This window comes from Cibotium barometz, chromosome 13 (assembly GCF_041138505.1).
Source record: "Cibotium barometz isolate CiBa-2024 chromosome 13, ASM4113850v1, whole genome shotgun sequence".
In the NCBI taxonomy this organism is placed as follows: Eukaryota; Viridiplantae; Streptophyta; class Polypodiopsida; order Cyatheales; family Cibotiaceae; genus Cibotium; species Cibotium barometz.
In genome coordinates this window covers 48,204,198-48,231,600 of record NC_141058.1, presented here as the reverse complement: position 1 = coordinate 48,231,600, position 27,403 = coordinate 48,204,198, and the positions used below count along the sequence as shown (strand labels likewise).

The window sequence follows — 27,403 nt, the reverse complement described above, 5'->3', positions numbered from 1 at the left end:
GCCAGGCTGGCAGAGTACAGGAGGAGTCGGTTCCATTTCGAGCATTTATCATAGCACCCTACCATTGGCAATGGGCCCCCTCCAGTCATTGCGAGGATCCCACCTCCGGCCCGTTCGGTTTAGCAACCGTTACCCTACAGAGAGACTCCTTTGCTTCTCAAGTTCCCGTGAGGCCAGCTGGCCCCATTGAACCCCAACTGAGCCCGACGAGCCCCTCCCAGCACAATCCCTCTCCGATGGATCACTCCCAACCACCCCCATCACCCTCTTCTCCTCCTCCCCCTTCCCCCCCCACCCCCCCCTCCCTCATCATCATCCTTCATCCTCACCTCCGACTCTTCCCGCAATAGCCCCCCCTGCCCCGTCCTCTTCGTCCCAGCCCGCACTCCCGCCTCCTTCCGCCTCTCCAAAGCACTCCCGCCGCCCTCCGGTAACGCCCGACCTAAAGCAAAGGCAGGCAGCAAGCTTCGTTTGCCGCTTGATTCATCCATTCTCAGACCTGGTAGAGATGACCATTGCCACTTCCCCGGTGAGGGCTCTCCCGCCGAGTCCCCAAGTGAGCCCCCCAGGATCTTGGGGCTCCATGTGGATTACAAAATCTTCCAATGTGGAAGGAACTGATATCTTTGAGGAGACAATGGCTCCCCCCTCCCTCCCTCTTACAAATACCTCCATTGTGATCAATGGAGTTCAAAGTACGCCTACCCTCGCGCTCGAATAGAGTGGCGACACATGGAGGAGGATAGGATCCGCGCCCACTTGGCACGCCTTCAACCGAGGACCGATTGCGTTTATTCCCCATCAAAACCCACGCCCAAGACTTTTCGAGTGGAGGGAAGTTCCAAAAGTTCCGCCTCCCACAGAGATTGATAAGCGGATAGCCTCATGGAACATTCAAGGTTTAGGGGGGGCTCTACTTTCAGAGGCAAGACATCCTCAAAGGAGAGCTCCACAAAGCTACAATTGGGGAGGCATTGACACTCTTTTCTTTCGGGAGAACATCTTTCCGAGGGATGTACCTGTCTCGTTGCGAGTATATTTTATCGGGCAAGAGCCACACTTTTTGGTCTCCCTCTTTCAACCCCTCGAGGACGCAAGGAGGAGTTTGTATTTTTGTCAATGAGCAACTCTTGCCGGCAATGACAAGCTCAAGTGTCATAGTCTCCAAGCAAGCACAGTGGGTTACCATTAGGATTGGAGAGGACTGCGCCGGTTACCTCAATGTTTATGCCCCAAACGCCGCAGCAGGTAGAGCCATCTTCTAGAGTACAATCCCTCGGGCCCTTCCTCGAGCTAACTTTTGGTGCTTTAGCAAAGACTTTAACATGATCAAGTCTACAGGGGACAGACTCGGGGGAGGCACGACTACGGTCTCATTTGCAAAGTACTCTGCATGGGAGGAGTTGATCCTGGCACTTGGGGGACAAGACCCTTGGCACCTTCTAGAGTTTGGGTGCAGCCCCGAGAGCCTGTGCTTCTCACGGTCTGATAGGAGCAACACCGGCCCCAACCTCTCTCAACTTGATAGATTCTATGTGGGTGAGTGGGCTTGCGGTCACGAGGGCATGATTGGCATCTTGGCGGACACCACTTTCTCTGATCATGCTCCATTTATTATGTCCTTAGAGGACCGCTAGAGGCACAGCATGCAAGCACTAGGATTCCGGACAGCCTCATAAAGGACCCCGTGATCTGCAGCAAGATAGCACAAATATAGGCGGGACTGGATTTCATCTCACGTTCTACCGCGTGCACCTAGGATGTGGGTCTTGGTGAGATCAGCATATTTTTGCAGGAGGCAACACAAAGTAGATTGGAGAGATTTCGTTTGCTTCTCTCCAGCGTCTTTAGGAGAGTTTCCCCGATAGCCCCTGGATTGAGAGTCAGCTTGCTATCGCCTGTATGGAGATCAGATCCATCGAGGAGAGGAGCGTGGAGTATAGGAACCATGCCAGAGCCTCCTTTTGGACTCATGCCAAAGACAGAGTCACGGAGGACTTCTTTGAGATTGTAGGCCCCCATAGGCAAAGAGATGGTATTGGGAGGTTCGATCCCTCCTCACGGGCACCCCGTTGTCCCCATAGGTGATGGATGCACGCGAGAGGGTCTGGCAACACACAAGAGAGGTGGTTCCCCTCCCTCTCCTGTCCTTATTATTGACTCCCTTCACAACAAAGGAGCTGGCAGAGGCATTGACGGCTCTCCCTAGGGGAAAATGCCCGTGGGTGGACGGACTTCCAGTTTCTTTCTTCCTTCGCCACTTGGAACTCATGGAAGGCGGCGTTCAAGCAACCTTCAATGAGATTATGATCACAGGTGCCATGCCAAAGAGGCTTTCAGAGGGTTTGATACACTTGATTCCCAAGGAGGGAGGTGACAAATTGGAGATCCGACAATGAAGACCCATCACCCTTCTTGGGACCACCTACAAGATCTTGGCCAAGGCCATCATCCGAAGACTTCAGCCTTTCCTCCCTGACTTTATCCATGACACTCACACAGGTTTTGTTCAGGATCGGAGCATTTTGAACAACATCTTCACTTTTTGGGAGGCGACAGCTTCGGCCAGGATGCAGCAACAGGACCTCTTAGTGCTCCTCCTAGACTTTGAGAAAGCTTATGATAGAGTTGATTGGAGGCACGATGTACTGGATGGGGTTCCTAGTGGAGTGGATGTGTGATGTTTCACGACTTTACTTAGCCTCCCCCTTTCTCGCTCAGGTTCTCATTCAAGAAGCCCAAGGTGATATATTCCCCCTTTCTCGCTCCGTCCAACAGGGCTGTCCACTAGCACCTTACCTTTTCACCGAGGCCATGGGCAGTTTTCTCTCAGCTCAGGAGACGGGGCTCCAGGGATTGCGTCTCCCCCTCCGTACTCAAGAGGAGCTGCTAAACTCAGAGTTTACACATGACACAACAACATACCTATTTGGAGATGTGAGGAAATCTCCAGAGATTCGCAAAGGCAATTGAGATCTTTTGTCGCGCATCAGGAGCGCAGATCAACTAGCACAAGTCGTGTGGTTTTTGGGTAGATTCTGCACCCGCCCCGACTTGGCACCCAGCCGAGGCTTTCCAGTAGATCCTGAGGGGCACTCCAGCCCACTATCTGGGATGCCAGGATGACATTGATATCTCCCCGGAGCAACAGCTCGCCCCTCTTCTAGGCATTCGGAAGAAGCTTTTGTACTAGAGTTTTGCAAGGCTCTCCTTAGTTGGTCAAGTGGTGGTGGTGAACCACGTCCTTGCCACCATGTGGTACATTACTTCTTGTTGGGCCATCTCCCGAGCATGCATTGGTCAGGTACAGAAGTTGATCCGGAACTTCTTGTGGGGTGGCAATGATGGGAGGCTTGCCCGGGCCAAGGTGGTCTAGAGAGTGATCATTAAGCCGCAACACAAAGGGGGCCTAGGCATCATTGACCCCACCATTCAGAGCCGCGCCCTACTGGGCAAGTTGATTGTTAGAGAACTCCTTCCAGGTGGTTAGCCTTGGAAGGACTTCCTCTTGGCCCGGATTTCAACCCGTACTCCGAACCTAGGGGGCCCTGGCCACAGGGCACCAAATGGATCTTCACAAAGATGCGGGCCCATGGATTTAGCCCAGATTTTGAGGACAGATTTACAGCCAACCTACTCTGAGTTTGGGATCACCTCAACCCGGCCGTTAGGCAGTTAGCTCCAATAAACTCGGAGGAGCGTCTTTGGCAGCCCTTGATCTGGAACCCCTGATACGTTTACCCAGTGGCCATATGTTGGGAGCTCGACCTCATGTATCAAGGGGAGCATTAAGCATAGGACCTACCAGGTCCCTTGGAGATTGGCTTGCACATAGACAACTTCCCTCGAAGTATAGTCACAAGGAACGGTAACGGGGGACGGAGACGGAAACGGGACGGGGGACGGGAACGGGAACGGGACAGGGGATGGCCGTATGTAGGGAACGGGGACGGGGGTAGAAACGGCGCTTCAAAATTACTTTGTCGGCGCCACCCACTCGCCTAAAAGGGCAAAGCTTGCATGCCCATGGCCGTGCACTGCCTCCATGAGAGGATGGGGTGTGATTGACCTCATCCCACCATGTCCATCCCGTCGTCCTTCTACGGGAACTTGAAGTGCCGCTGCCACATGAGGAGGATGCCATGGATGATGGATGCCTCCTTGTCACTTGATAGCTTGAGAGAGAGAGAGAGAGAGAGAGAGAGAGAGAGTGAGAGTGAGTGAGGCTTGAGCCTTGAAAGTTGAGGGAAAACTTGAGTGTGGCTGGGTGGGTGGGGGTGTGGGGTGTGGGGTGTGTGTGTGTGTGAAGCTTGAGAGAGTGTGTGCGAGAGAGTGTGAGTCTTGAGAGGCTAGAGCTTACTTGTGTGAGAGCTTGAAACTTGAGACCCTGGCCCTTGAGGATTGCCGCTTGAGGGAGAGAGAGTGTGTGTGTCTGTGAAGCTTAAGCTTGATGTGTGAGAGGGAGTGTGTGTGTGTGTCTTCTTATAGGGAGGGAGGCAAGAGAGAGGCCAAGGCCCAAAGCCTCAAGGCCTATGGGCCAAGGCTAAAGGCCCACGAAAAGCCCCCCCCCCCCCCCCCCCCCCCCCCCCCCCACAAACAAACGGCCAAAAAAAAGATCAAAAATGTGACTGTTGCCCAAACGGTAACCTGGGGCATTCCCATGCAGCCGTCCCCTCTTGGATCCGTCCCCCGGAACGTCGTCCCTTGTGAGGGACACCAAGCTCAGAACCGAGGTAGAGACGGACTTAGCATTGACATCGACTCTACTATTCCCCAGGAGTGGCTGACCCCTATCCCAGAGCCCCCCCCCCCCCCCCCCCCCCCCCCCCCCCCAGCAGTGGCTCGGCGTGTTTACTAGGCATGATATTCTCTGGCAATCCATGGTGCGGATGAGAGCTCTGGTTTTTGCTCACTCTTTCTATTGGTCCCCATGGAAGATTAGAGAGATCAGAGCCCCCTTTGGAGGATTTCAGTGGCTGCACATTACAGAGGGTGAGGGTGAGGGTGACGGTGAGGGTAATCGGATTTCACGCACATGAGTAGCACATAGATCCCCCACTGGCCAATGTGGCCAGGGAGAGACTCTAGTGGTTATGGATTTGGCCTCGCGCACCTCCAGTGTGGGACCCGGGGGAGTGGACTTGGCATGATCCTGCTCATCGGGAGGAGACTCTGGATACTCCTTTTTCCACATACACAGCATGGCTAGTCCGTAGGATTTAGATGCTCGAGGTTGAGGGCACTCCGACTACAGCATTACATTGGCACATGGCCTCTCACGACGATTTCTCTCAAATTTTTGGAAGAGGCTCTGGGATAGTTTTCGGCCTCGAAAGATCACCCTCTTTCTTTGGTTGATGCACACAGGAGCTTGGCGGTTGGCATGTGGTTGGCCATTGGCAGTCAACCAACAGCTTGTCCGAGGTGCGGCCACCCTCAAGAGTCTCAACAACATTGTCTTTGGGATTGCCCGAAGGCCCAACAGGTTTGGTAGCAGATTCTTCGCATTTTCATGATGGACAAGAATCAACCCTTATCATTTCATGGGGCACTGTCGCTTGGGGTTGTCATGGCTTAGGAGGAGGAAGGTCGGGAGCTAGCCCTTCAAGTCTCTCACCTTCACATATCGACAGTACCAATCCTAACCCCATCTATTGATCATTGGACTCCGGATTCGTGCAAGAGATGGGAGATTTGTAGCAACATTGCAGCCAGGCACATATTGAGAGCTCGATGCAACAAAGCCATCGAGGGTACCCACACTCCGCCTGCAAAATCCATCAGGAGCATTTGGCTAGACATCATTCATACCCTCCACGGACAGTGGAGGAAGTTGCAAGGTGGTTCTGACCGCATGCAAAAGCGGAGAGAAGCTTTCTTGAGGCTTTGGCAACCTGGCCCTTTTCTCACGGATAGTGGTGGTGATCCCACTTGGCATTACAAACCACCTGTGTGGTTATTCCCCCCACCTCCCCTTGTATGAGATAGCCTTCTCCTCATAGAGCGGCCAACCAGAGAAGAAGTGCATCTTTCTCCACCTCTGATCCTTTGATCACCATCCCGTACATGGAGGCGAGTTTGTATCTACCCCTTCGTGGTATGTAGCCCTTTGTTGGCTGGTTTTTCATTCGCTAATAGAAGGATCTTTTTCTCGGAATAAAAAAAGATTAGGATTAGGATTAAGGCTTAGCAAGGCGTGGGGACTTGGAGTTCACATGCAAGCTAAGGATGCTAGCAAGATGAGGTCAATATCAGCCATGAGATCTGATTGCCGTGAGCTTGGCAAAAGCCCAAATGATCCCAACATGCCGTCCCATACCACCAGGCCGAGCCACCCGCTTGCAGCTTCATGGCCTTGAGGTCTTGCATGCCCTTGGCAACTCTCTTGTCCGTCATGTGGATACCTCTAATAACTCGTAAGTGTCCCCAAGGTCCTTACTTTATTTATAAGCTTTGTTGCTTTATTTATAAGATTTTTAGCTATAATTAGTCCCTTGCTATTTATTATTGACCCAAGCTCAAGGGTGATTCGAGTCACTAAACCTGAGGTTGAGTGGTGGTGAGCAGCTAGCCACAATTCTTCGCAATCACGACGCGATGCATACAACATCGGGTCTACGAAACCCCTGTTGGGAATTCTAAGGTGTGTAGACCAACGTGCAGTTTTAGAACATAGTCCCATGCCATAGAGACGTACCGCCATATAAGGTGGACATAATTGCTTTTCACCCCACTCAGAGGACATGTGGATGAGGCTTCTGACTACATTGAGAGATTGGGGGACAGAGGAGCCCAGCTAGCAGGTACATGGATCCTTATATGCTGATGATATTGTGTTGATCTCTGACTCCCCTGAGGAGGGTATGCAGCGTCATCTGGATGCTTTACATGAGTTTGCACATGATAGTGGATTGTCTGTCAACCTTGGCAAAACCAAGGTTATGGTGTTTAACACCACGCCACAGTGGGTTAGGCGATCAGCTCCCACATTTACATATGGGCAGGAGATTGTGGAGTATACAGATGCATATACATATCTTGGGGTAGTATTTAGTGGGCCAGTGTTTTCGATGAGGAGAGCAGCAAAGACTAGATTGACTAGAGCACATGCAGCCCTGGGTGGTTTGGAGAGAATGTGTTCGCACGTTTAGTTTCAGGAACCTCGAACGGAACTTTGGCTTTTTGACACTCTAGTGACATCAGCTATGCTCTATGGAGTGCAGATATGGGGACCTTCAGTGGGCCATCACAGCACAAGCGGGTGGAGAGGTATGGAGAGGCCTTTGGTATCTATGATTGCCAGGATTATTAGAGCCAAGGCCTCGGTACCTCATGAGATTATTTGAGCAAAACTGGCGGCTGCCCCTCTGGTGATTGAGGCTCTTACGAGATCAGTCTCCTACATACATGGCTTGTGGGATCTCCCCGAGACAGGTATGCACGCCTCGCCCTTGAGTCCTCCCGACAGTTAGCTTTACAGGGAGACATGGCTTGTTGGTATGGACAGATGACATCTTGGTTCCAGGCACATGGTTTTAGCATGGACAGATTGCCTCCCTTCCAGTATTCTCTGGAGACACCCTCTCTCACTCTCACACGGACAGAGATTACCAGACTCATCCGTCAGGATTTAGTTCAGCTGGACATTAGGAGGACATGGATACAGCCGACTGAGGAGCTGGGCACGAAGATGGCTTTCTACAGAGAGCATTTTCTTCAGCTCACAGCATATGGTTTTGTGATCAGACCCAATTACATGGATGTACACTTGTCTCATGCAGTACGATGTGCTATTGGTCAGATTCGCACATCCTCACACCAGCTTGAGATTGAGATTGGCCGATATAGAGGTATACCAGCTGAGGCCAGGATATGTCGAGTATGCCATGGAGAGCCAGAGACAGAGTTGCATTATATATGCCATTGTATTGCATACTATGAGATACGTGGTCGTTTCCACTGTTTATTCAGAGAGGGTTTTGGACCACTTTCCAGAGTCATGGGATACCACGACCAGAGGTGTTTGGGATTGTTCTTGCTTGAGCTACGGAGATATAGAGATAGCCTGCTTAGGCGCACAGAGAGCCAGACTCAGAGGCACATTACAGACTTCTTTAGTCCAGCCATCACTGCGCCAGATGGACCACAGCAGCAGCAGGACATGGATACCGCCCACACCAGCGGTACACTGATTGATCGTGCGATTGAGCTTGGGTGATCCAGACGCCAACGACTACGGAGGAGGGCATCCCAGCATAGACGGAGGTTGCAGCGGCGGATTTGGATTATTCTTGCGAGACATGCGGGACACCCAGTCAGGGTGCTGACCACAGAGGATATTGGGGAGATCCGCCAGCGTCCGATGCGGCACATATTATGAGATGGAGGCACCTCCATAGTGTACCCCCCCGTCCCACATAATATTGTATCCCCTCACTGTACTCCACTCACCTCCATAGCGTACCCCCCCCCCCCCCCCCCCCCCCCCCCCCACTATATTCACACCCTATAAGGGTTTCTGTTTACCTTCCAGTTCCAGTTTCATTTTCTAGGTGCCAATAGTATCATCGTTCACATAACCCTTTCACATCCTTTTGAAAGGGTAAGAAAGTAATCTTTTAGTGCAACCATCTTCATGAACAATGTCATATATGAGGAATGACTAAATTCATCATCAAGCACATATCCAATAAAAGAAGATGTCAATAAGGGTTCTCACTAGTGGAACAAAATTCATGTGTAAACAACACGGTTCTTTTAACAAAGAACATCGGGGCAACTTTGCTGAAAGAGAAACAAAACAATGAAAGATGACAAAGTAAGATCTGAACAAATACACAAATGGTTTGAAGCAAGATGCCAACCTGCAAAGTTCCCCCTCCTCCCGTCTTCTCACAATCAGCAGACACACTCACTATTGTCCATGGATCAAGAATGTTCCACTGGAAATCCACAACCTTGTCTCTGTATCATCATTGGGGGTTCACATTCATTAGTATAACCATCATGAAGGAACAAAGAAAAACCCTTTACATAAATTTCTGGCTAGAAAATTCACTTTGCTTTAACACTCATAGGCTGGATTCAAAGTCTGCAGCACATATTTTTTGTAGGAAAAACAATCTTATACGTTGGCAGCCTAGGGAAGTATCTACAAGCCTTAAGCTGCTAGCAGGCGAAGTGTCCTAATCCTTCTAGCATTGCAGGGAATACTTCAAAATCAAGAACGAAGCAGCTAACACAGATTTTTCCTTAAAGGAGACTTTTTTTCGCATTACTAGAGTCTTTTTGACCTGAATTACCTGTGTCCTGCATGTTGAAAGAAAAGCCCTGCAGGAGGCCAATTCGCGCGCTTTGACATTTTGCTTTCCTCTTTCTTTTTGGAGACCTGGTCATAATTAAACAAAAGCATAAGTCCAAAACATAGCCAAGCGCACCCCGCAGAAGAAAACTTCAAGCAAAGCTCTAGAATCCAAACGAACTTGACAGAAAGATATCAGCATCAAAGCATGAGTACATCCTCCACCTCAAATGTTCTCCACTATCTAAACAAACCCTCTGGACACCACACAAATGAAAGGTTTTCGATCATATGTAATTATTAGCATGCAAACCCAGGGCTTCATTAAATTATTGAAATGCTAATCATCAATCCAAAGTCCAAAATAATAAGCAAAAATAAATCCAAGTAGTCGAGTTTCTATATAAATGAGGAGTGAGCCAAGGGCCCATCCTCCAATCCTTCAACCCAATAGTGAGGAGCTCTACACCCACTATTGGGCACTGATGACGTTAGTGGGGATGTCATAGTATCTAGTCCATACTATGCATAATGGAGTTGATAGTTATAGTCTTGTGGGTTGACTACAGTGAGTATATAACATGTACGTTCCTAAAAGGTGAATTTGGGCATGTTCTTGGATTCATCTAGGTATATATATCGATAAACTTGGTTCCAATCTAATTGACTCTCTTCATAGCAGCAGTGAAAGACAAGCTAAAAATTACTCTAACTACACATCCTACTCACCGATTGCTCCTTTGTGATCCTTGAGCTAACAATTGACTTGAGCTTTGCAGGATAAAGCTGGTTGAGAGATCCTCACCAAACACTCTGGGAACAGGTCAAAAGCCCTTCAGAAAAGCAACCTTGCCGCTACACATTCTTTTTCCCTACCCTGTATGGGAACTTTGTTCCCTTCATTTGACATCATAGATACTTTGGGTCTTTTCCTACACATTTTCACTCAGAAATTAGATAATTCGTGCTTTTATCCTGCTTCTATGCCCATTACTATGTAAGAATGGATCCAAAACCCTTCCAACATAATTGTTCTGCATTGTTACTACAGGGGAATAATAGGTAATTAAAAATCATGTTTAAGAAACATTAATTATCTTTTTAACAAACAAAGCAAAACATTGCAATACAATAGAAGCATGTATAGGATGTGAAGCTGAATTAAGAAGACACCTTCTCATAGTCCCATAAATTCACGAAGCCATCTTCAGCAGAGCTTCCAAACACCGACTTCCGCTCTGGGCACCACTACAAGCAAAGGTACAACAACCAAGCACAACCTTAGCAACCAACACAATATAGCAAAGTGGCAATAATCAGCAACCTTCTAAACCATCATCGTGGCTGGGTGTATTATGGACCAAAATGTCTCTACCAACATCGGCCCACTAAACATGATAAATACCTAGCCTAGTATATCATGTATGTAAATTGCAAAAACAAATCAAGCACAAACAATGTCTCTACCAACATTCGCCCACTAAACACGACAAATACCTGGCCTATTGTATCATGTATGTAAATTGCAAAAACAAATCATGCACAAACAGCCCTTCAACAAATAAACCTGTGGTAACAACATGCACGAAAGGGGGGCAAACTTTCGGCCACCCATTGGAATGGTTGATTAATTGCTTCTGTAATGGCGAGCGTGTATCTCAGGACAATTAACCATTATGTTAATTAAACACAATTGAGCATAACAGATTAAACCACATAATCACAAGACCACAAACACTGCATGCACTAGGGGTCAAAGATGGGTCAACCGCCCCTTGTGATATTTTATTACCAAAAGAATCTCCCTTGTACAAGCTTGGAATGACCTGGAGCTACCTCAACTAGCTCGTTTGCATTATCCGATTACAATAGAGAGATAAAAAAATTCACAAAGTAGTGTGTTGATGTATTGAATCATTTTCCGTGCAAATGATCACGCAATCATGGACTTTACCCACATTGGAGGTGAATACTCACTCTCACAAGGTAAGTTGGTTCTCCCATAAGCCTTTAAAAGCTATTCCATCGCATAAAAGTCTGCAAAATTGAAGCATTAATGTATATGTGCTGAAATTACCTCTTTTCCATGCTTGTGTAGTGGTAGGGCAAATTCAACTCTCGACTTGTTCATTCCATCTAATTGGTGTTGATGGTCATATTTCCTCTCTGTCCTCAAATTTTAACAAAAAGTAAGGAGCCAATCTCAAGAGGTCAAACTAAATTTTAGGGAAGAGAATAGGGCTCCACTTTTGGTACACGCCGCTCTCATCTCTCTCTCTCTCTTGCTTTTGGGGAAGCGTGCAAGCTACAGGCATTGAGAAGGGAAACGTGAGTGGACTGGTTGCTAAATGGGCCGTACATACCCTGGCTGTACAGTCCACGTGGCTGCTATACGACTGCAGGTACAGGTTCAGGCGGCGCTGGCAAGAACAGACAGCAGGCGACTGCTGTGCAGATGCTGACCTGTACGGTACATGCGGCTGCAGACCTGTACGGGCAGGTACATGCGACAAGGAAAAAACTCTGTCCAGCTGGTATAGTCGGGTACGGTGCAGACCCGTACAGCTGGTACAGGCGGAGGTGCATCATACAGGCAACAACTGCAGGCGCAGAGACTATACGGACTGATACAGTGGGATACTGCTGACCTGTACGGACAGGTACAGGCAGGCACAGTTCTGTTCAGTCCTGAATAGTAGTAGGCAGCGCATCTCCAGCTGCAGGCGGTGCTTTATCAGAGCATAGTTGGTGCATCAATCAGATGGTTGCAGGGAGGAAAGTACAAACGGTCTTTGTCAAGTACAGACTGGTACGATCAGTCCCACGGGTGCAGAACCACGCATTGAATTGGTAAGCTCTGAACTTGTCCATGTTTCTTTCTTTCCACTGGCTTATGTCTGCTCTGCAGAGTTGTGTCATCTGGCCCCTTGTGAGAGGAGGGGTATGGCAGTTTGAAAGGGTGGAAACAGAGACTGGACAGTGGATGTACATTGTATATTTGAACTGAGTTGTGGAACCATGTACATGGAATATGCCAGATGTGTGCTCAAGGCTGCCCTACTGAATTGTCTTGGTTGATCAGAGGAAAGCACAGTGTGTTGCTCTTATGGAGCACAGATCTGTGTGTGAATCCTATGTGCTAAGAGGTCTTGAGGGCTGCCAAATTGGACATACAGGTTTATTCTCCTAGCTAGCTTTGTTGTACTCAGTTTTACATCTCATTGAATTTGAATAAAGAAATACCGAAAGGGGCGCCAATGTTTGGGGCCAACAGATGTCGACTTCATTTCATTTTTGGGGCATTCTAGCTCCAGTTAATTTTGTTATTTATTTGGACTACAAGTGGAAGGGTGATTGCTAGTCAACCGCTAAGGGCTATTTGAGCCTAGATTGGGTAATACTTACCACCTGTTCACATGCCACTTACCCATGTCAGCAGACAGTTTCACACGCACGGTTCACAGGCAGGCATCCCCTAGCCTGGAACTACACATAGGTCATGCAAGCATGAAAACAGCATGCAATATCATTTGCAGGCAAGCACATAAAGATGCTATGCAATGCAGCATTGGCATGAGCAATTTCCGTTCATGAAACCATATAAGACCAGGCGTTTCCAGGCAAGTATATGCGATACTAGACCCCAATCCTCCAGGCGTTTCCGGGCATGTACACAAAGGCACAAGTCCCAGCGGAAAGCCAAGTCCTCCAGATATTCCGGGCATGATTACGTCAAGTCCCAGCGGAATATCATATCCAACTATACACCATGACACGTGTCAATCACATGCATAGGCACATTCCATAAGCCATGGACACCAATCCAATATGTACCTAGTGTGAAAGCAAGAGTGAACCATTCGGGTGGCCAAATGGTGACACTCACACATACATTTTTCAGTATTTTCCAGTATTTTCTACTCAGTATCATCTCGGAGTCATACAGTTCTGACAATCAGTTTATTGTACTTTTTAGTCTCATTTAGTTGTTCTCTTTGATGAGACACCAACTTCAGATGTACTCTCAGTTTTGGTCTCATAGGCCATTATGGCCTCTAATATATCATTTCATTTCATTTCTCTCTCTCTCTCTCTCTCTCTCTCTCTCTCTATCACCACACACACACACACACACACACACACACACATACATACATACATACACACACACACACACACACACACACACACACACACACATATATATATATATATATATATACACACACACACGCATAATGCACACACACACACACACACATATATATACCACAATATATATAAATAATACAACAAACGCCTCTAACGTCTCTAAAAAATACGAGTCTTTCGAGGTGCGTACCATACCCTCCTCGTACCAAACGCCTCTGACGCCTCTAACAACCCTGGTCCAGGGTTGCGATGATGCCGCAAGGTCACGGCGCAACTAGCACAGGGACTTGTGAGATGTGTGCAAGCGTGGGTGGCGGTGGACAGAGCAGGGTGGCACGGGCGGGCGAAGCTCGGGCAAGAAAAGGCACGGGCGGAGGCACAAGTGCGCGGTGTGCGAACAGACGGTAGGACACGCAGTACACTACTTGGGACAACGGCACAAGGTCGCGGCACAGCGAGCACAATAACTAGCACATTGTGCGTATCGCAAGCTGTGGTTGATAGAGCACGACGGCGCGCACAGCCGGAGCTCCTGCCAGAATGGGCAGGGCGGCACGGGAGGAGGCGCTAATGGGCCAACTGCAGAGGGGTTGAAACTGTTTCGAGGTTTCAAGGTTTCAAAAGTTAGAAACGGGTTTTTTTGTAACTATGCTTGGGGGTCACTTTCACGAGCTCCGGCAGACGCTTCTCCATGAGACAAGCAGCCCAAGACAAATTGACCAGGGGATACACTGCACTTGCCCTCCTAGAGAGACAGTGCCACTAGACACTTCCAAGAGCTCAGGCCAAAAGGCTGCACACTAGTGACTCCAGCGATGATGTATGCATCCCCATTATTGGCACCAAGCTTATCAGCAGCAAATTGGCAACGCATAGAGCGTCCACAGATTTTGATGCTATCCAGATTGATACGCAGCAAACCATCTATCCCTCACCATATCATTCGAGCAGAGTTTGCTGCAGCACCTATGGTGGTAGAGGCCTTATTCAAGACTATCAAGTACATACAGAGGATACTAGCGATGGATTCATCACGGTTACCATACCTAGCACTAAATCTTCTCAAACGATAGTAGAGAGAGGGGTGCATCCATCTTGGTATGCTTCTATCCTCACATGGTGAAATTCATCACACAAACCACGTATGAGCCGACTACCCCCATTTCAGTATGACCCGAACTCCCCCTACACCAAGCTCACACATGTGGACAAGAACCGGGTAATTTGATGACTTGTTACAGTTACATGTTGGAGATACATGGATTAACCCAGGAGAGCCCCTACCACCCAAGATGTAGTACTACAACGACCATTTTCTAAGGCTTACAGAAGAAGATGGATTCATACGGAGGCAATGGTAACTAGATGTTTTCATGTCACATGCTATGAGGATAGCACTTGGTCAGCACAAGTTCTCATCCCACAGGCTCGACATTGAGGTTGGCAGAGCCACAGAGGGATCCCTAGAGAGCAGATTTTGTAAATTGTGCCATGGAGGAGTAAAGTCTGAGGAGCATTATATTTGTCAGTGCCCAATGTATTATAAGATCAAGGGAAGATTCCACTGCCTATTCAAAGAGGGGTTTGGGCCATTATCTCAGGTTATGGAGTATACAGAGCAGCATTGTCTCGGACTCTTCCTATTGGAGATCCAACAACACAAAAAGTTACTATTCAAAGACCCTCGGCCCTGGTACCCATCTCAGTCTACCATCACCAATTTTTTTCGCCCACAAGAAGAGGCCACAACAGTAGCGAGACGACAAGGGGCCCACCATCTCACCCCTCGACTGGAGTTGGCCTACCTCACACCACCGCACTTCGGAGAGCCAAACGGCCTCACCCTCCTGGACCTCGAGCACCCCAGGTTCACTAGCCCCAGATTGATGAGATCCTCGCCTGCCATCAAGAATCTACAGCTGCTACCTCATCCCAGCTTCTCCTTGGCCCTGCAGATCTAGGGGCCCTCCTCACCCGCTCACCGATGCTGGACATCCTTTACGGACGCCTACCACACATCAATGGACAGCTACCTCTCCACACTCACACCCCCATATCCTCTACGCCCACTTTGTATCCACAATGATGAGGATGAAAATGATGATCCATACATACCTACATTTACCTAGGGATTAGTGTTTGTTATATTGTCTTTTTTTTCCATGATGAGATTCCATGGACACATTGTACACACCTTTTGTCCCATACACCTGTAGGGTCTTTTGCAAGGACAACATCCCATACACCTGTATGGCGCTCTCTCTCTCTCTCTCTCTCTCTCTCTCTCTCTCTCTCTCTCTCTCTCCACCTCACATTTCAATTTCATATTCAACTTTTGTTATGATAGCTCCAGAGGATGCTATGAGTGTCTTCCATTTTTTACAAAATTACACAGTATACATTCTGTACCACTTTGGTCTGATAAGCCACTTTGGCCATCAAGGACTGTGACATTCACATGCTCACTTTATCTCACATTTCACTTTCATATTCGACTTTTTTTATGATGGCTGCAGAGGATGCTCTGGACGTCCTCAACCTTTTACAGACAGTCGTACCACTTTGGCCATCCACACATTATAAACCAAGCTCTGGACATGTTTTCTGACCATCTATTGAAAAACCGCGCTAATATTCAAAAACAAAAAAAATGCTCCAAGTCAAACAAATCTACCTGTACACAAAGCACTGCCGACGAATGCCCCTGGAATTTGTGTACTGGGGTACCTTGGCCATTTACAGAGAGCTTTCGGCGGTCAAACATCCTTACGGAATTATCAGCAGACCTGTGCTCAAAACCAACTTCCAAAAGTCACTCTTGATCATGGCAAAGCAGCAAATGTTATTGAGCTTGTGATTCTATGGAAACATACCCAGTTAGAAGCAAATTGTCTTCAAGTGAATTCCAATCAACACAATGAAGATCTGCATCATGGGCTTTTTCAACCTAACATGTTGCAAAGGGGAGGGGGGAGTGGTGCATAAGCATAAAATAACAGAGAATTTTGGCCCAATACTTTTACATTCCTAACAGTAACAGTAACCAGAACAGACGTTTTCTCTTGAAACCATGCACCACACGTGCGCGTGAGAGAGAGAGAGAGAGAGAGAGCATGTCTCATTTCATGGTTAATCTTTATTTGAGCTATCAAAAAGACTAGCCATCCTTCCACCTTCAGTGCTGGCTCATGTCCAGCTCGAGCATCCCACAGGATCAGGCAAGAATCATCTCCGACACTGCAAAATTCTTGATCACTGGAGGAAAAGGTCCATTATTAGGCATTAAAGTTCCCCTTGAACTGCCCACGGGCTGGTTGCCTGGTGGTGAGGGGTTTCATCATCCAGGGTAGGAACCTGAATTCAAATCCCACCCAGCCTACACCCGTAGAGTGGGCAGTGCCTATTTCTACATAAACAGCAAAACTCTCCAAAAACAAGGAGCCCCTTACACTAGTTTTAAATGTGTGTGAGATTCCGCAATTAACTCCACAATTTGAAGAAGGTCCTACCTGGATGGATGGAATTGGACATCCTCCACAGTTTCCGAGTGTCCTTTGAAAATTCCTCGCGGTGCAACCCTTGTGGAATTCGCCAAAGAGGACTGACTACCTCTCTGTTTGCCACCTGTGGGTGTTACAGGCTTGGAAGGTGAAGGATCCTTTGCTGACGTAGTAAAGTCTTCTATGCTCCAAAGTATTACACACATGTCCTTGCCTATAGACCAGAAATTTTCATTCCAAATTTAGTCTGAATCCAATCCATGTGTACCCATCAAGAGGATGTGTTCAAAACATGTGCCTCCAACATCAGAGGGCATCCATCTTTACCATGAAGGGCACACATACAGACACATAGAAGAGTCCTTTACAGTGAGAAGAGAGAGAGAGAGAGAGAGAGAGAGAGAGAGAGAGAGAGAAAGAAAGAAAGAAAGATTTTATTAACGTCTTCCAAAAGACCGAACTCGGCCTATGAGACAAATCGGAGTACTTGTATGAGGTATCCTCTGTCATCCCAACAAAATGAAAAAGTACTGAATAAAAAAGCTGAATCTGGGTGTGCAGGGGATGGAGCTCTACTACTAGGAGAAAGAAAGAAAGAAATGAAATGAAATGTTATATTAACGTCTTCAAAAGGCCAAAGTGACCTATGAGACCAAAGTTACAACCATGTGACATCTGATACACACACACACACACACACACACACACACACACACACACACAGTCCAACAAGAAAATTACAGACCTCCTGAGAGAACATGAGGTGCAGCTGAACTCAAAGCGAGAGCAAACTCTGAGTTGTCTGTATGTCCAGTCAATGTCTACACGAAGTTCAACAAAGTTAGACGAACATTCTACTATTTGGTGGTCAGATAGCACCAGAAGTAGCACTCCAGCAAGAGAAAAACAAGTTGCATTTCTACTCTAGAACAGACCAGATCGGGTTTTGAAACGCTTGCACCCACAACTACTTGGCAGTTTGGCTGAGTATCCACATTCCAGACATACACCTGCATAGTAGACACTGCATGACGTAAGGACTCAAAGAATTAAGATTATGATAATCCGGTTGGCAATTGACTTCTTATGGGACAGGGCCTTTCATACTACTGGACCACTGGTAATGAAAGGGACTACTTATGGGACACAGTCTTTCATACTACTGGGGCACTGGTAATGAAAGGGACTACTTCCTCCAGATACTCAAGCCACATAAACAAATTTGAAAGTATTTTATGTCAGTAATAAGTTGGTCACAAACACCATGCATGTTTCTACAAATACAACCATCCAAGTTCCTATGTCAAACAAGGCCATCATGCTATCACCAAGTGGCATCACACACACACCAAAAAAAGTTGATACCTCAGGGCCATCTGTATGAGTTGCAACAATTTGTCTCTTCTGTGGCAATTCTCTGATCCTATTAACCTGATAAGGCAAGTATAAACTTGAGCAACAGCACACTGAATACCCATCGAATGTTAATTCCAACAGAATGCGTCAGTTCATCATACACATGATGGATAAGCTCATAAGTACAGTTTCAAAAATGTCATCTCAAGGTCCGCAGCCAGATCAATCAAATAGCTGCCGTGAAAACCGTATGCAATCAGATAACATTGTTAGCACAGTACAAATTATCTTACCTCTCCTGGATGAATGATTGTCTTGTGTTTCTTCACAAAAGGCGACCTAGCTTCCTCATTGAACTGTTGCATAGCATTGAACAATCATTGGAATCCAGAGCAACAAATTTTCAAGAAAAAATTACACATTGAATTGCTTTAAGCAAACAGAACTGGCAATGCCAAGAAACCAAGAGAACGTCTTTCATACTTGCGAGATATGTTCAGCAGCTGCAACTCTTGGCTTCACTACTTCACAATTCGCTATCACCAAGGTATTAGGCACGGTTCCATCAGTCTGCAGCAGTTTTTAAAAGCAAGTGATAAGTCAAGACCCCATAAGTTCACATGCAAGATAAGGAACCCCTGCATCAGCAACAAGCATCTCAAAAGAATCACAAAGACTCAAGTTAAAGATGAAGGGAAGCACTGTTTGCTTGTTGATGTCTTATATTAGAAAACGAGGATGCAAAAACTTTTAGGTCTCACATATTCAAAGCACAAGTGGCTAAGATCAACAAAAGCATTCATCCATCTATAAACCCTTCAATTCAGTGCTTGCAATGGGAGTCCTAAAGGGGTGTTGTTCTTCTCCTAATATGCAAGCTATAGCAAGGTTGGACCATGAAGCCAGAAAGCTCTCTCTCTTTCACATATGGCGATACTCTACAGATTGTAGAGCAATTTACAGCTTTTTTATGATTTTGAACTCCATAATAAAGAGTGGAACACTCTGAGATGAATTGAGACTCTTAACCGAGCAAGTTTTGTTGACATAAAAAACCAGTGTTAAATCATAAACCTGCTACTTGTGGATCAACCATAATCCTCAACAGTCAAGCTAATACAGCCCATTGACATGAAGAGGCAAGCTAGTTAGAAATGGTATTCATCAGTACATTCGTCTGTCATAGCCAAAGTCATGCAAGCTGACCTCCTTCAAAAAGTTGGCATGGCAAAGATTCCTAGATAGATGGGAAAGTACGGTTTTGGAAATTCTTCCAAAGCTTTAAAAATAATTCACAAAGTGGAAGAAATGAACCATCTAACGGCAACAAGGATCATAACAAATAAAAGAGGTCAAGCAATGTGCTCTCTCTCTCTCTCTCTCTCTCTCTCTCTCTCTCTCTCTCTCTCTCTCTCTTCAATTACTCTCTGCCAATTAAGTTTAAACGCATGCATTAATCCTCATTAGTACTTCCGCAACATAGTGCATGTTGTGGTAGTATTAATGGTGATTAATGCATGCATTTAAACTTAATTGGAAGAGAGTAACTCAAGAGAAGGGAGAAGGAAGGAGAAAGAAGAAAGAAAGAAAGTTAATGATGATTGATGCATGCATTAAAACTTAATTGGAAGAAAGTAACTGAAGAGAAGGGAGAAGGAAGGAGAAAGAAGAAAGAAAGAAAGGTATATATAAAACGTCTTCAAAAGACCCAATGGGTCTATGAGACCAAAAGTGATACAACAGTGTCCATGTAATCTCATCATAGTACAAAAGAAAACAAAGACTAGAGAGAGAGAGAGAAAGCTGTATTAACGTCTACTAGAGGCCGAACTCGACCTATGAGACAAATCAATGTACAACTCTCGATGTCCTCTGGATGTCCAAAAAAAAAAAGGACAAAATGAATATGAAATAAACTATGAAAGTACTGAGCTAGTGGGGGGGTGGGATGGATGGAACACTATTGCTAGAGGCTCAATATGTAACCTATATGCATAGGGTATACAAGAATGCAATGCAGATCTGTCTAGCTCCAACCAGTACCATAATGGGGGTGTAATATGTGATACATAGGCGATGGCGAGGCAAAAATCCCTCAGAGCATGATCTCCGGGTGTGAGTGTAAGTGAGCGAGCCGCTCCTGGATATGGTGCTAATGTCGAGCCCGTATCTCTGTGATCTCCCTCTGATGTAGCCTGGGAGTCTGGTAGCCTAGTGCTCTCGGTCTCCGTCTGGCTCGGAGGTCCGCAGTGGCTGAAGTGTAAACCCCCTCCTGTGTCAAGGTAGGCACTGGGATAGATCTCTGGAAGAAATCAGTGAGCAGAAGCTATCGCCCACCTCTCCCTGTGGTATGAGTCCGTAGCAGTGTCTCGCTGTGGCGCTGTGTCTCTAACAAGAACTGGCCAAATCTGCGCTAGTCTACGGACTCCATGATCTGGCGAAGGTCTCATGCATGAGCACTCAGCCAGCCCACAACCCAACTATGGGCATCAAATGTGTGCACCTTGCTGCCCAAACTACTTAATATTGTCCATGACTTGTCCACACTTGGTTCAGCCTTGCCCAATGCCTCGACCTCTTTAGCCCTTTGACCATATGGCTGCCCGGACATTGAGTATTCCACCTTACACCTCTTTTGAGTAATCCAGGTACGCCCTTGAATATGTTTGGTGCCTGAGTCTTGACCTAATAAGCATCCTGGACATTTGTACAACGAATAATTCAAGTGGGTTGCATAAATGTGGAATGACAAACGACACTGACACCTCTGTGACTGTAAGCGATATGGACACCCAGACTAAAAGAGAAGCACTTCAAAAACAGTAGGAAGCCACAGTATATAAAGAGACAGCTCGCTGAGCCGGAACGCCCGCCCCCCGTAGGTACTTCTTTTATTACGTAGAAGCTTTACAAACAATCCAAGGTGAGGGCAGTCAGCACTGGATTTAAAAGAGAAGCACTTCAAATACAGCAGGAAGCCACAGTATATAAAGAGACAGCTCGCTGAGCCAGAACGCCCGCCCCCCGTAGGTACTTCTTTTATTACGTAGAAGCTTTACAAACAATCCAAGGTGAGGGCAGTCAGCACTGGATTTTCCACATAAATACTGGGCAGCTTCTACTTCTTTTATTACATAGAAGCTTCGCAAACAATCCCAAGTGAGGGTGCAATCAGCATCGGAATTTCCACAAATATATTGGGCAGCTTTCCACATAGCATACAAGAGACTCTGACAAAGCCCTCTTCACAAAAGCCAGGCCAAGTCAATCCACACAACAGTCCCAAACAGTCTTCTACTCTGCTCCAAAACAGCCCACTATTCAGAGGGAAACAAAACACTGCTGTACAACCAGTTTATAGAGCAGCCAACAAGGAAGAAGACTTGCAACTGTACAGCCAGTTCACTGTGGCCAGAAGAGAGAAACTTGCACTGTTGCTATACGGACAGCTTCTGTAGCAACAAAGTGGGAGAGAGAAGAGATGGCCGCTGTACGGCCCCTGTACGATTCACTGCTGTACATTCAGTCCCTTGCGAGGGTCCTACAGCCAGTTTCTGCAGGCGACCAGTCGAGCGGTGGTGGGAGAGAGCCAGCTGCAGTCGGCCAGCTCAAAGGCAGAAGAAGGGGGAGAGAAAACAGCTCCTGTACAGCAAGCGCAGAAGAGAGAGAAACGGCTGCTGCCGGCCTGTATGCTTGTGTGCCACCTCCGCCACAAGCAGCCCCCTCCATGTCTTTTTTTAACGATTCAGCCATACTCTTTTTAGATGGAGTGGGCCAGCTTAAAAACATGACATAACCTTTTCCTTTTCTGTCAAAAGTGGCTTTTGCTTGCTTAAAATATCCAAGTTTGTGCTTTGTTTACCCAAGCACTCTATAAATGACCAAAGTAGGCCTCTTTAGTGTCTAGGCTATTAAAAATATCCCTCACAAATGGGCATTGGACGCCTAGCTTTTATAGTTTTTGTGGGCCACAAACTATCCCGCATGTCCATGAATCCACGCCCGAGCAATAAGATGTCCAGCCAAACTTTAATGATGTCTGAACACATTGACTCATAAACCTTATAAGTCACAGAAATGATTAAAATCCCACGACACTCTTTCTTTGTGACCATCTTTCAGGCCAATCCATGCCAATGAATCCTTCAACTTAAACCCTTCTTCTGTGTAAAATCCTTGTTCTCACCTTGGTTCCGTTCTGTGTGTGGGCTTTCCCCAAAACACTGATCATAGCTGGTAAAGGGACCAAATGGTGACATCCCCTCCGCCTTACAAGCAGTTGTCCACAACTGTATAAGTCTGTTACCGCCACCATTCTCCTCAAATGTAGTAGATCCATTGCCAATCTGTAGTATCCAACCACAGCCATAGAAAAGAGATAATCATGTCCCAAATAAATGGGCCGGACTAGGCAAGTCTCCATAGATCGATAATCGTATCCCAACTTCCACGAAGTGGGAGACTCTACCAGTTACACTCCCTGTTGGATATGCATCTCTTACTGCAAAGGAAGAGTTGAGCTCAAGTCCAAAATCCAATATATTCATAATCCGAGCATTGAAGCGATAAGTCTAGATCCAGGATCCGAAATCAAATACAAGCACAAGAGCCAACCGTATTGAGAAACAAACTTTGGCCAATTCCACCGGCTATATCAAGAGTCAAACACAAGCACAAGAGCCAACTGTGTCCCAAATGCCCATAAATCCATAAGTAGCTATGAGTACGTGGAAAAAGAAAGTAAACTGAATACATAGCCACAAAACATCTTGCAATGCCATTAGAGTCCATAAGGGTACCACCCCTATGATCCATATGCATGCCCAAGCCTAACATGCTCCACATGTCCATCTCTTCACATGTACCTTCGCCCTGCACAAGAGTACAACTAGTTCACCAGGGCAACTATCCTTTCATGAAGCCAAACATGCTCATCAAGGTTTCCCCTTCCACGCAACTTCACTCACCAAAGTTACCACCCTTCCATAAGTTCACGTCTTGACTCACTAGGGTTACCACCTGTCCATGAGTTCACATAACACTCACCAGGGTTACCACCCTTCCATGAGTGAGTCCATCCACAGTTAGCGTAGGCACAGTCCCCTGCCAACGAGATGCTAGACCACATGACCCTTGGCGTAGACAAAAGTCCCCTGCCAAACGAGACATGATGTGCACTTTACCACGTGCACTCCGTATCGCTACTTATATACTTTGGAGGAGTGGTAGGCTCAAGTTCACTCTACCACGTGCACTCCAAGTTGGTACACTGACCACACACCTTGGAGGAGAGTGGACTCAAGTTCACTTTACCACATACACTCTCTGGTGCTATTTTGACCACAGACCTGGAAAAAGTGGTGGGCTCAAGTGTATAAAATAAGATAAGAATGAGTCACAAGCATGGATATCATGGTGCTCCATAAAGTTTATAGACATTTCTATCACCAATAGTTTTACAGGCATTTCCACCGCCGCCAATAGAAATCCATAGGAAAATCCTCGATCCATGAGATATCCATGAGCTTCTATAAATCCAATATATCCCAAATAAAGGGAGCCAAAAACATACTCCATTCCAACAAGGGGAGCGATAAACAATGTTTCCCTAAAACCATCTCAAGGCGAACAACATGCAAGCCTAGCGGGGCGTGTTTTGACAGATTCAACCACGTATCCAAAAGATAATGATAGAGAGAGAGAAGGGAATAAGGGTCTTGCACAATACACCACACTGAGCCGAGAACAAGCCCCGCCCCCCTTCAAGAATTTATTCACGAACAATCCACGGGCACGCTGGCCAGGATCAATACAATCAATGAATACAAAACAAACAGATATACCGATGATATCCAAATCAATGTCAATGTCAAGGCACAAGATCTCTAATGCCGAGCACACCACGAGGATGACCCACAAGAATCTCTCACCGGGCTAGTACTAGATCCAATATCCAAATCCAATATCCAAGTCTAGATCCAAGTCCAATGTCCAAGTCTAAGTCTAAGTCCAAATCCAAGTCTAAGTCCAAGATCCATGTCCAAGTTCAAGTCCCAAGTCCAAGTTCCAAGTCCAAATTCCAAGTCCAAGTTCTATTTCCAATCCAAGTCCAAAGATCAAGTACAAGGAACACTGGTAATATGAGCAAATGACAAAAGTTTCTTGTGTACAACTGTAGAGCTTGTTACCCAAAGAGAACGAGAGAATCCACAACAAGGCTCCACAGAAAGTCAATGCTTGCCAAAAGATGATAAAGATATTGCCTCAAGTAGTGGTGAGGGCCAGATGGTAGGCAGTGATTCAAAAGGTTTAGGCAGCAGCACTCAGCAGCAGCTGGTACAGGGAGCGGCCAAGTGGCTACGCAAGTGGCTCTAGGCGGCTGGCAGTGGGCACACAGTAGGTAGCAGCAGCAGCTTCTGTCGGAGGCGCCCAGCCACGTTCAGGTTGTACACCAGCAAGCGGCTCTGGCTGCAGGCAGTACACAGGTGTAGACAGCTGTAAGAAGGTGATGGCGGCGCAGGTGTACAGGCAACTGGGTGTAGGCAGCAGCAGTTGGCGTTTCAAGAGGTTGTGTTGGTTGTTGACAGCACTGTCTGGCAGCACTGGGCAGTAGACAGAGGCGGCCCAGCCCTAGGTACAGCCAGGCGGCAGAGATTCCGGAGGCGGAAGAACTGTACAGAGAGCAGCAACGCTAAAAGATGTCGAGGTTGATGAATCTCTTCACCTCCACGCTCAAGATGATAAGGTTGTTGATGATGCTCACCAATACTTCAACAATGATACTCTCACCCACCTTCTTGAACTTTCAAGAGACTCATGATTCTTTTATACTTGGGGAAGCTTTGCTTTTTGCCAAAAAGTGAGGCTTTTGATTCTTTTCCCTGTTACTTTGCTTTTGGTCTTTTTGCTTTTGTATTTTAATAATAATAAAATATTGCTCATCTTTGCCAAAGTTCTTGATTTATGCTTTTCTAGCTTCAGGGCCTTGCTTTTTGGCCCTGGAGCTCCTTTTTGAAAAAGCGGCTAGCTTTTCATTCGGCTCAGTCTCCTCTTGCCAATGATGCTCTTGGCTTGCGAAAACCCAATTTGACTTTTTGCTTTTTCTTGCTTTTTGACCAAGATTGATGCTTTTTCTTGAACAAATCTTATGGTCCTTGTCCCCGTGTCTTCTTCCACCTGTCTGGTGTCTGGTGTTTGGGCATAGATTCCATCATGTGAAATAGAGCTAGGAGGGCCACGTAGTTACACGACAACACACTATTCTCATACAAGGGTTAGTGGATATCAAAAGCACCAACTTTGCAAAACTCAAAGTATACTTAGCTTTTCTTTGCCAAGTTCGTCATGCAACCAAAAGAAATATCTCCTCACCATATCCATAAGATATCTCGAGATATATTGCCATATAGCTTGCCTATAAGCTTGATTTATAATCCACAATATCCATATGGAAAGAGTATTGAATATAGGCACATAAAGCCAACTCCATACTTCGAGGATAAATTCCATGAATCCATAAATCCTTAGTCCAAGCTGTCTACTGCTCATGCTCTTGATGGTATTGATGTGTATGTGGATGGGCTTTTACTTTAAGTCAAACATCTATGTATGAGGAGTTGGAGCCACGTGTGGCGTGTTGTAATAGATTAGGAGCCAAGGGGGCAGAGGGTTAGACCCGATTTGGTGCAGTAAGGAGAAGATGGCAGCATGACTCCACCTTCTCATATATTCGTGGTTGATAATGGTTGTCTTTTGTATTGGATTTGTTGTAGATCGGTGGTCATACACATGAATGGAAGCTATGTACTTGTTTTTTATGCTTGTTCACCGAGACCATGAACTCTGAACACTCGAGGCACCTATACATGGGTAGGTTGCCCGCAGTAGGCACATGTAAAAGTTTGAGGTGTGCGTTAGTTATCCCACGTGAGGGGATTGTAATGCCTATGGGCTTTTTGTATATAAGGAGTTTTCCCTACTCTTGAAGGCAATGAATACAATCCATTCATTTGTTCAATTTCTCTTGTTTTGGGCATTCAAATCAGCTATAAGAGTGCTCATCCAAAGGGTCCTGGTGATTGACATTGAATTGTTGTCTAGGCATACCGATGCGGCACCCTAGTGCAACAAGCACACGTGGCATCATCTCCCACTCAACTTGATGATGGGGTTGGCACAATTTTCAGGTCAACCATAAAACTTCTCATCATGACTTGGTGGGACTACTTCTCTAGGATTGAAAATTGTTGCCTTCTTGACCTGAGACTAGTCTTCATCTTGAATGAATTGTTGGCAACAATCCCACTGGCTCTAGTACCCATTGAAAAACGAATCTAGTCCCATTTGGTGGATGATGAAGCTGTCTAGGAGTATCCAAAATATGAACATCCCTATGTCGCTTGTCTGGTGGTCTTCTTCTTATATTTTCTTCGTGCTCTTTTCGGTGTTACAGACTTCAATATATCCTAAGAAAACTGATTCACATGGTTAATGATAGGTTTATCAAAAAACGAGCAATTAAAGCCGCACTTCCAAGACTACTAAACAACAATGACTGCAATGGAGGACAAAACTTAGCACACAAAACCCTAGCTTGAACTTTCCGTGTCACATGCATACAAGAAATACCTATCGTGTACCAAATTCACCAATGATGATTAATGGATTGAGAACATTCTTTGAAATGACCAACATACGATTGTTCCAATTAACTATAGGCTGGGACAAAAGAAACCACCTCATCCCTAAGACGGCGTCTACACTTGTTAAGGGTGCGACTAAGAAATCACGCACTAAATCCACCTGTTGCACAAAATCCACCTGCATATTTATGCAACCCACTTGAATTATTCATTGTACAACTGTCCAAGGCACTTATTAGACCAAGCGTCGGGCATCAAACTTAGTCAAGTCTGTGTCTAGAATACTCAAAACACGTGTAAGGCTGAATACCAAATGTCCACGCAACCATATGGTCAAGAGGTTGAAGCATCCACAACCCAAGCAACGTTCAGCAGCCCAGTGTGCAAGCGCAAAAAAAGTCGGCCCAAAACAGCAAAATACAACCATCGCAAGTTTCAAGCACTTTGACAAA

At 46.4% G+C, this 27,403-nt stretch overlaps 1 protein-coding gene across 2 annotated transcripts in view; it reads right to left on the bottom strand.

The window, feature by feature from the left end:
- The window catches only part of LOC147632767 (WD-40 repeat-containing protein MSI4-like), a 49,420-nt gene that overhangs the window by 7,033 nt on the left and 14,984 nt on the right, over nucleotides 1-27,403 (bottom strand). For both annotated transcript variants that reach the window (XM_086807621.1, XM_086807622.1), the window contains exons 4-15: nucleotides 18,793-18,879; nucleotides 18,603-18,665; nucleotides 18,319-18,384; nucleotides 17,889-17,963; nucleotides 17,699-17,774; nucleotides 16,963-17,167; nucleotides 16,627-16,708; nucleotides 16,327-16,400; nucleotides 16,128-16,239; nucleotides 10,475-10,549; nucleotides 9,303-9,388; nucleotides 8,865-8,964 (exon numbers count right to left, since the gene is read on the bottom strand). In XM_086807621.1, coding sequence (XP_086663747.1) covers nucleotides 8,865-8,964; nucleotides 9,303-9,388; nucleotides 10,475-10,549; nucleotides 16,128-16,239; nucleotides 16,327-16,400; nucleotides 16,627-16,708; nucleotides 16,963-17,167; nucleotides 17,699-17,774; nucleotides 17,889-17,963; nucleotides 18,319-18,384; nucleotides 18,603-18,665; nucleotides 18,793-18,879 — 1,101 coding nt within the window. The remainder of the gene's footprint in view (nucleotides 1-8,864; nucleotides 8,965-9,302; nucleotides 9,389-10,474; nucleotides 10,550-16,127; nucleotides 16,240-16,326; nucleotides 16,401-16,626; nucleotides 16,709-16,962; nucleotides 17,168-17,698; nucleotides 17,775-17,888; nucleotides 17,964-18,318; nucleotides 18,385-18,602; nucleotides 18,666-18,792; nucleotides 18,880-27,403) is intronic.